Below are 9,716 nucleotides of genomic sequence, written 5' to 3'. Positions count from 1 at the left end.
AGTTTTCTGCTAACAAGAAGCATCAAACAATTTCTATAAAAATGTTTCAAATCTTATTGCAGGGGCTCTGGGAAGAGAAAGAAATGGAGAAGGGGAGAGGAAATCGACACAGGTAGAGGAGAAAGGAGAGGGGATACGCATGAAGAGAGGAGAGAAATGAAATTTTTTTATCATGCATGCAGTGTGGAATGGAGTTTCTACACCTACTACGTGGCAGATGAACATTGGTTGATGTAAAAATTAGGAAGGCACCGGTCCGGCCTTGAGTTTTTTCTTTAGGAATATACTTTTTGAGGGGTTGTAATTTGAAAGATTTCAAAATTTAAGGCACTTTTTCTTTTTCTACTCAGCACCCAACGATGAGATTTATTTATTTATTTTCTTTATTCGGGTTAATAATGATTGAGAATTGAAACCCCAATTATTCGAGTTTGAAATTTGGTCTTTTTTTTTTTTCCAAATAACTTCAGCTCCCGTGCTAGACGTTACATTTACGTACGAACAATTTCTTCACCCGGGTTGCACCCTTCTAATTGCTCACCCTAACTTATCTGATTAATCGCACGGTTTCACAAGCACGTGAAACGAATCGTTTCCACACATTCTCTACGTTTATTCTCTCTTTTAATTTGCCCGTGTCCCACAAATCTTCCCACAACGGTGATGAAATCACTTCCGATTTTCCGCTCCCTCAGGAAGGACAAATGGTCGTTTTCATATCTCTCCCCTAATCACTCTTTAAAATCAAAGTTGATGACCAAATATTTTTACAATTCCGCTTTTCCTTGAAATTTCAAAATTTTCCCTCCCAATCTACTCCCATTTCCCTCTATCTCACTCTCTCAATCACGACTAGAAGAATCTCGAAGTACAAGAAGAGCTCCAATCATTTGCTATGGCGTCTGAAAACGATTTTCAAGAACTTCAATTCTCAGGTCTAACTCTTTGTTTAAAGAACGCGGTACTTCCTGCATCGATTAATTTGATGAATGTGTCATCTGTTGGGTCCGATCAATGAAACGAACTACCGTGTGTATAGTTCTTATTTTTCTTCTATTTTTGTTTTCTTTCCCTACGTCTTTCACAGCAGAAAGCAACCGATCATTAGTTCGAATTGTGGTCGCTTTATTGAAAAATCATGGTTCATATGCGGCCTATTCCGCTACCAATGATTTTAAGGATAATCATGTGGTTTAAACATTTATCTAATCAGCTTTGGACTTTCGAATGAAGACCACCAAGATTCGCAGAAGAAAATCCGTGTAAAACTACGGTTCAGTAGTTAATTATATATGTTATCAGCATCTTTCTTTGTTTCTGTTAATTGTTTTAACCTTATAGCTAATTCAATTTACTCAGTAGGAAAGAAAATCAATTTATTTTGATAATCTGCAGTTTCTTCCTTTATATATTTATCTCCTTCTTTCTGATTTCTGAGTGTCTCGGATCATTGTGATTGGTTTGCTGGATGGAAAAATAGTTGTCAATTTGACCGTGATTATTGTTTTTACCCTCTTTCCATGACCCTTGTTTCTTTATTGCTATGGTGCTTGAACTCAAAACTGGCTGCAGTTCCGGATACCAGACAGAAGGTTGATGGTTTTTCTGTGTTTGAGGCCGGGAGTCCTCAAACTATCGACAACTGGCCAAACGTAGGTGGGAAAATGGACAGTGAATGTTTACAAACAAAGCCAAAGTATAATATTCGCAAGAGTTTGGCTTGGGATAGTGCCTTTTTCACAAGTCCTGGTACGCTTATTATGCTGGAAGAACCAAAAAAAAAAAGGATTTTTATTGATAATTATGAGAATTTCCCAGTACATTGATTCTGGCAAATCAGTAGTTTTGAAGTTGGTTCTGTACATTTCTCAGGAGTTCTGGACCCGGAAGAGTTGTTCCAGACACTTAAATTCGGTAATACAGGAAATTCAGTTGACTTACTTGGGAACGAGGAACAGAAGGTTGTGCCGTTTGAGTCACTGGAAGCAGAAAGGACAAATGGAATTTGCAAATCCAATCTTCGCAAAAGTTTAGCTTGGGATAGAGCCTTTTTCACTAGTGCAGGTAGATTTTGTGGCTAAGAAACCATTGTATGATTGTCTTCAAACGTTTGTATATATCTGGTTTATTACCTATATTTGCTCAACAATCTTATTTCTACATGCTCAGGAGTTCTGGAGCCTGAGGAATTGTCTATAATAAATGAAGGATTCAAGAATTTTGAATCACATCCACTTCCTGGGATTGAAGAAGAGCTATGGAGGTCTGCTGAATCAAACTCTACTGTAGACAGTGATGGCTCCCCTTTAGCAAGCCTTGAGATGGATCTGTTTGAAGACATAAGAGCAGCTGCACATAAATTAACTCAAGTATCCAATGCAACAACTCCTAGTTCCAATTTGCATAGAGGAAGACACATGAAAAATGTCCACTGTAAGTAAAAACTGCCGTTTTCATATATGTTTTCATCGAGTGTCTCAAAAGAAGCAATGCCGCCCGCCCACCTGTACTTGAACTACAGCATGTGCGCAATAAATAGCACTCCTCTTTCTGTATATGTACCTCATGTGAGAGACACATACTTTCACTGGTGCTCTGTTTAAAAGATATTTTGTTTTGTTTTTTGTTTTTTGTTTTTTTTTTCAATTTTGTCTATTTGTTAATGGTAAACATTTGCTTGTACTACTGATTCTTCACAGCGTCAAAGAAAGATGATCATTCCTCTCAAGTTCGGGTAATTTCTTGTATGATTTTTAGGTTGTACCATTATTCTTTCGATGATGGTAAACACTGTTTTTAATGGAGTTATTGTATTTGATATTTCAGATGAAACACGCGCCGACTTCCAGAGGGAATAGTTTCGCCAGACGTGGCTTAGGGAGGGTCGCATATGAGTCCTCTGTTTCAGCTCAATCTCAGGCATGTATCAATTGAGTGGATTGAATTGGCTATTTATTTTCATGCCGTTGCATATTACTTGCCTCATTGTGGGAGCCGCTTTTATTGAAGTTGGCATAACCCAAGTTAATGGTAAGTTTTATCTGCAGCCACTCATTGAAGGGTCGTTCTGCAGGCGACGATCCATTACCTTGGGTGATGCCTAGGTGAACAAAGCCGGTATAAATGAGCGTGATTTTTTCAAAAATACGATCCAGCTAACTTTAGTTTTGATTGAAGGAGATCATGTCTTTTGAAATGTGATCTAACTGACTATTTTATTAATTAAAGCATGGTGCTGGCACTGGAGTACACAATCCAAAATGTGCGACTGGAATTGGGAAATTCAATCCAAAGCATGCAGCGAAAAATGGAGAGCCGCATCTTTCATCATCCCTCAAGCCCCCAAAGATATCAGGTCGGACTGGGCAAACTTTGAAAGCTCTTGCCAAAAGGGCTTCTTTGGGTCCAAACCATGTCAAATTGGAAACTCCAACTCTGAAAGCCACATCTGGTATGAATTAACAGCAGTATCAGATTTTGATTGCTCAAAACAGGAATGCCTCTTCAATTAGCTTTGATCTGGAATTTGATGTGTTCATATACTTGTTACAGGGGCCTGTTTGACCGTTTTAAAGAAACCTTATCTGGGGCTCTCATCAAGTGGGATCCGTAGTTGTCTTCAGTCATCTTTGTTGAGTTCTCCCACTGCCATAACTGAATCCGCAGTTTCTAGTTCCCCACACAGCAGGTTCTATTGCTCTGCAACTGATATCAAATCTCCTTTAAGCTATTTGAGAGGAACTGGTACTGAGCGTGCCAATTTGGTTTCCACCTCATGTACATCACCGGTTAGCTCCATTGATGGATGCTCGTTGGAATCATCTTCAACTTCCACGACGAAACAAGGATCAAATAAGTCTACAGCATGGTCTGATACTACAATGGAGACCCATCAGCATGATGAATACCACGTTGGCTGTGAAAGCCGGGAACAAAGTTCTCCGTTTCAAGTTTCCCAGAAAATTTTAGCAGAAAGTAGCCCTGGCCCGTTAGATGTTTTAAGAAATAGCAAACCCTCATGTCTTAAAAGGCCATCGCCAAAGATTGGATTTTTTGATGCGGTTAGTGTTTATTTTTGTCCTGGTTATAGTTGTTATCTATCATCAAGTGTTTCTTTTGGTTTTATTTTGTTATTAATTTCCAGGAAAATTCAACAACGCCGATATTACATCGAGGTCCACAGTTTCATTCGGTTGTACTAAGCACTTCATCTAAAAGTGGAACCGGTAACAACCCTGATGGAGATGGCAACAGAGAAGAATATGGCAAGCTTCAACCTACAAGAAAATTAAAAGGGCCTTCACATCCTTTGCAGTTCGGGGAAGCAGAAAATGGTTTCCTCCAAGCATCTGCCTCCATGAAAGATAGTTTCGCCACAACTTCCAGAGCTCAGAATAAATTACCCGGCAGAATGGGCGACAAACATCGCTTGAAAGCTAAGAGTTTGAGCAAAATGGGCGCAGCGTGTGAGGATCAGGGCTCCCTAAAGGCCAAGCAGCGATCTTCAAGAAAGTGTGAAGATTCCAGCGTACGATCTCCTGCAACGAAGTTGCATGCAGTCGTTGAAGACGAGAAGGAAAATTTTTGTGGTGTCAAAAAACAGGTCGATAGTTTAGGTACACGTATTGGAGCCTTTGATCTCAACAGTGAGATGGTGATAGAGCTAAGAGAGAAGAGGGGATCCTCACTTACTGCTCATCATCTTCAGTAATTCTCCAAGCCATGCATCGGTAAGTTGGTAACACTCTTTTATCCAGAGCGGGGGGACCTTTATTTATAACAATAATAAAACGCTGTTCTGACGATCATGTTGAAGCTGAACCGATCCCAAGTTCTCCTTGGCCGTCTAAGATTTCTTTCACAATATAAGGGGATTATTTGAGCAGCCAATAGAATAATCGTGTGAAAGAAAGTAGAAGAAAAGTGAAGACGAGGCATAAATTTTGCCCTTGCAGGAGTAGACGGAAATGTGGCAGAAGCCGGACAAAATTGCGTTTAGATGATGGGACGCGAGACCATAACCGCCGCATTGTGGTTGATCATCTTTGGTCTCTGATGATTTGAAGTTGCTGTCAATACCTTGGCCTCGAATGCAAACAATACATAGTTAATCTTTCTAGTTTATCTTGTAAATTGAAAACCCCGAGCTCTGTTGGGTCAAAGAAGCCCAATCGTAGAATTATTTGCTTTTCAACTGCAATCCATTGGTACAATTTATATCATGCTAATTCTAAGGCACCATACTCTATACAGATCTATAATTCAAGTTGAGGATATAAGCAGAAAGAAAAAAGAATTCAGTTTCTCAATTTGAGGAGGATACCCAAGGAAAATAAGCTGGGAATTCACTAGGAATCACAACATATCATTTCTTGATGCAATCGGCATCTAGACCCTTCCGTATCAGTTTTTTTAATTTACTAATGAATAAAATAGACTCGATTGCAGTTGAATCAAATATACATAAAACTATCTTTTCTTTTGTTAAAGAAAGAGGAATATCCGCCCAATTGCCCGAGTTGTCTGCATACCGAGAGGTGTGGTGGGTGGTCAGCCACAACATTTTGGGGTGCAGAAGCCCACCTCAGAACAAGGTGATTTGCAGCCAGCCCAATGATGGGCCCATCGAATTGTTCTTCGCTTTTTTCTTTCTTTATTTATTTTTACTCATGTTTTCCATGAAGTTGGTCTCTAAGGAAAAGGCTTCATAGGAGCTGTTCTTAATAAAATGTACAAGAGACGAATTTCAATTGGGACAAAATCCAGGAAGTTACCGACCAGGTCTTCCTAAAAATAATCAGCACTAAATTTCCAAAATTTGAATTTTTAAGGACAGAACTAGGTTGTAAAGTAGCTAGTAAACAACTCGCGTAGAAACTTCTTACCGAATACTTGCTGCAAGCAGTACCCTTTGAATACCAAGCATCAACAACCAAAAAGAGAAGTGAGATAAAATAAAAGAGGTCGAAGACGGAAGGCCTCCCCACAATGAACCTATGACCTTGGCTTTTCCTTTTTCTCCTTGAAGAGAGCCAGCAGAGACACACCAGATACCTTCACAACCTTGAATCTAACTCCAGGGATATCTCCCACAGCATGTCCCTTTCGCCCAAATCCAGCAATCAATACCTCATCCTGCACCAAACAAACCAGGGATGTATCAAACAGAGAAGGGGAACATTCCAATATTAATAGTGGAAATTACACGTTCTAAAACCCTCAATGCACGTCTCTACGGAAGTCAAGCAACCATTCAGCTTATCTAGCATGTATTCAGCCTTTTTTCCAAGGGTCAAAAGTAGTTTACACCTTGGAGCAATATTTGACATCAAATTGGAATGAGTTACGATTTGGGAAGTAAAAACATTAAAAAATTCAGCTTCTCCCTCTGTGTTTTTTACTCTTTCTTGGGTGACACTGGGGGGGGGGGCGCTTTTCATCACTTACATTCTCCTCAATGTAGTTCAAGCAACCATCATTAGGTACAAAAGCTGCGATCTTTTTTCCATTCTTGATCAGCTGAACACGAGCACATTTTCTGATAGCAGAGTTTGGCTGCTTAGCCTCAATGCCACTGCATCGACCAATATTAAATATTTAAATATTTAGTTCCCACAGTGAGTTGATGCCACCTGCAGAAAATATTTCATGAAACAAGAGAGGCAGTAAAAATAATCTCACATCTTTTCTAGGACAATGCCTTTTGCATGGGATGATCCAGCAAATGGTTTTTTCCACTCATTTCCCAGGTGGGACTTCTTATATGACTTGTCAGCCCACCTCTGCCTTCTACGATGGGATTTGAGCTTACGACCAGCTCCCATTCCACGAGTCTTCCTGCATAACATGAATAGGTGATGCCCACGTACACAAGGAGTATACAAAAGAAAACACCTAAATATATTCACAACACAAGCATTTTCTTTAATTTATTGATCGCCAAAACAATGCACCAAATTAACAATCGTAAACCCATGGTACAGATCAATAAATAATGATTTACCAGTAAGATCGAGAGGCATATAAGATTAGCACTTAAAGTAGCAGTGAAGTGATCCCAAATAGAGGTTGGCAGTTTCGACAGTCTTTTTTATTAGGTAAAAAATAGTTTTACTGAAAGATAACGAAGGGTGCCCACGTAAACAGGAAGTATACACAAGAAAACACCTAATTATAATCTAGGCACTAGAAAATGATAGAAGAAAGTCATTAACGCTAGTTACGTTGAGTACAATAGCAGAAAACCAAAGAAATAAATAAAGTGTGTAATAAAAGATTTCTAAGCTCATCCAAAGAATGCTCCAGGGAGCTTTGTAGCTCCTCTCATTCATTTCAAGCCAAACATGACATAAAGGAATCATCGTCCAAACAGCAGCCACATAAGGACTGCCATCTAGACTATTATAATAAGCTAGAAGATCCACCATCCTCCTAGGCATCACCCACGAAAAACAAAGTATCCTCAGAGTTCAGTTCTTTCCACGTCCTTTTACAAAGGAATATCCGTGGGCATCACCTTGCGCACCATGAATGATTCTACGGGGCTTGCATTAAGTTAGATTAGACTCATTAACATAAGACATTTTCTATTAGACTAATACTCAGTTTTATTTATACTTTCACGCATTAACTAAAAAGCCAAAGTACTTCAAACGCCAACATGAATCATCCGAACCAACTAATGGCACCGTAGAAAACAAGCTTAGTACGCTACCTGGTATGAACACTCGAGAACTTCCATATACAAAGCAACGAAACATACAAAGTTCAATTAAAAAAAAAGAGATAAAAATACAATTTAAATAAATTTTTGGTTGCTTAGAACGCAAAGCTAAAGCGCTATACGCGTTATTTCAATTTACTGAGTACCTTTAACCCAACAATAAGAACCATAACTAAAAAAACAAAGGTATAATATATGAAAAAGAAATTAGTGAAGATTGTCGAGAAATTTAGGCTGGAAAAATAGTAAAAGGGAGGTAAAATACTCACCCCATGGTGGCTGAGTAGCAGGTTCCTCGACTATAGCAAAGGGATTGGGAGCTGGAAGCAGAGAGGAAGTGCCGGCTGGTGAAACCCTAATCCTGGAATTCGTTGTGCGTGATATAAATATCTGTTTGGAAGCTTACGTTACTCCAATTGACGGGAATGTTACAAATCTTTGTAAATTATTACGGATCGGTCCCTCTTCTTTTTAAAAAGAAAGCGGTTCTTTCGGAGTTCATCGGTTCATCCAACGACTGGAGATCGAGATTTATTAGAGCATCTCGTTGGGCAAAATGTATGTTTAAAATTTAGCTAATATCTATATATTTATCTATTTTATTTTATTTAAATTTAATTTTTATATTATATTTTTTATTTACTCTACATAATAATAAAATATTATTAATTTAATAACTTTTATTTAATTTATTTTTATCACATTTTATAGTTCTACTAATTAAATGTTAATAATAATTATATTCTAATTAAATTAATATTAATATTTATCATATTTATTAAATATTAAATTAATATTAATAATTATTATATTATAATTAACTTAATAATTAATATTCTAATTAATATTAACTAATTAATTTATTTTTATCACATTTTATATATAATAATAATAAATCGAAACAAATTTCTTAATTACAACAAATATTTATATATTTTGTGAGATGAGTAAGAATTGAATATTTTAATATTTGGCTATGTGCTAACCTACTGTTTACCTACAAATTTGGAGAATTACTGTAGTTGAAGTCTAAAATTTTATAGCAATACCTAATCCAATGTAGTGATTTTTTTGGCACGTATTGAGTAAAGTTTAACTATCATTAGACTTTGGCCAAGACAATAAGGATGCTTATAGGTTACATCTAATGGATTTTTTTTTTAATAATAAAAAATATATTTTATTATTAAAAGATAATGATATTTTTGTGTGAGTTTAAAATTTATCTATAATAATAAAAAAAGAATGCACAACATTTGCACATCTTAACATTTTGGGGGTGGAGGGAAATTAGTATTTTCCAAACAAAAAAAATGAAAAATAATATATACAAGCTTCAAATGCACAAGCTTAGTGTAATACGTTTATAAAAAAATAGACCCCATCACGAAAAGTTTGAAATTTTCATTTTTTATTGATTGATCACTCATTTTTATAAAATGGTTGTACATTTGAGACTTGTTTCTAGATTTACTTAAAAAAATTGCACTATGGGGCAAAGTGGGGGCACTTTGGCGGAGACAAACTAGTATTTTTATTTTATTTTAATACTATCATGTTCTCAACGGATTGGGTGTTATTATAACAAGTTATCTTATTCTTGAATCGATACGTGACACTTGGTGCTAATAAAAGATTCTTAAGTTGATGTATAAAGTAGATTATCCACATCATTTAAATAATAATATTTAATTTATAAAATTCATATTTTTCAAATTAAATTATACCGGGTTTATGTAAACACTTTATTATAAGTACTTTACACACCATGTCGAGCATAAATTTTTTCTAGTATAATTGAGTTCAAGTAAAAAAAGTTACCTCCGATTATCCTTTTTTTTTTATATATTTTATTAGAAAAATAGAAAAAGTCATGATCGTTTGAGCTTAAAACAATATGTAGATTTATATATTTATGTTAAAAAAAACCAAAACATAGCGAGGTTGGGACATGCTATTACCATCTAATTCACAGAAGAGTTCCTTGAGAATC

At 36.6% G+C, this 9,716-nt stretch overlaps 2 protein-coding genes across 4 annotated transcripts; one reads left to right on the top strand and one right to left on the bottom strand.

The window, feature by feature from the left end:
• The first annotated feature begins 791 nt into the window (after positions 1 to 791).
• LOC109020628 lies at positions 792 to 5,933 on the top strand. 3 transcript variants are annotated; one of them, XM_019003134.2, is made up of 9 exons: positions 792 to 935; positions 1,573 to 1,749; positions 1,873 to 2,064; positions 2,170 to 2,433; positions 2,700 to 2,734; positions 2,827 to 2,919; positions 3,229 to 3,451; positions 3,553 to 4,061; positions 4,145 to 5,933. In XM_019003134.2, the coding sequence occupies exons 1-9, from the start codon at positions 896 to 898 to the stop codon at positions 4,709 to 4,711; spliced, it is 2,100 nt and encodes a 699-aa protein (XP_018858679.2). In that variant the 5' UTR covers positions 792 to 895; the 3' UTR covers positions 4,712 to 5,933. The 3 variants fall into 3 exon arrangements, with proteins under 3 accessions (XP_018858679.2, XP_035548293.1, XP_018858678.2); XM_035692400.1 differs by having other exon boundaries at positions 792 to 1,029; XM_019003133.2 differs by having other exon boundaries at positions 792 to 1,749.
• LOC109020629 (40S ribosomal protein S23) lies at positions 5,693 to 8,160 on the bottom strand. Its single transcript, XM_019003136.2, has 4 exons — positions 7,993 to 8,160; positions 6,682 to 6,837; positions 6,448 to 6,574; positions 5,693 to 6,135 (listed from the first exon to the last, which is right to left on the bottom strand). Exons 1-4 carry the CDS (start codon positions 7,995 to 7,997, stop codon positions 5,995 to 5,997), a joined length of 429 nt encoding a protein of 142 aa, XP_018858681.1. The 5' UTR covers positions 7,998 to 8,160; the 3' UTR covers positions 5,693 to 5,994.
• Between the last annotated feature and the right edge of the window lie 1,556 nt (positions 8,161 to 9,716).

The sequence above is a fragment of the Juglans regia genome, chromosome 7 (assembly GCF_001411555.2).
Source record: "Juglans regia cultivar Chandler chromosome 7, Walnut 2.0, whole genome shotgun sequence".
Classification (NCBI taxonomy): Eukaryota; Viridiplantae; Streptophyta; class Magnoliopsida; order Fagales; family Juglandaceae; genus Juglans; species Juglans regia.
Note: the sequence above shows the minus strand (reverse complement) of the source record. Positions and strands in the feature narration are given on the sequence as shown.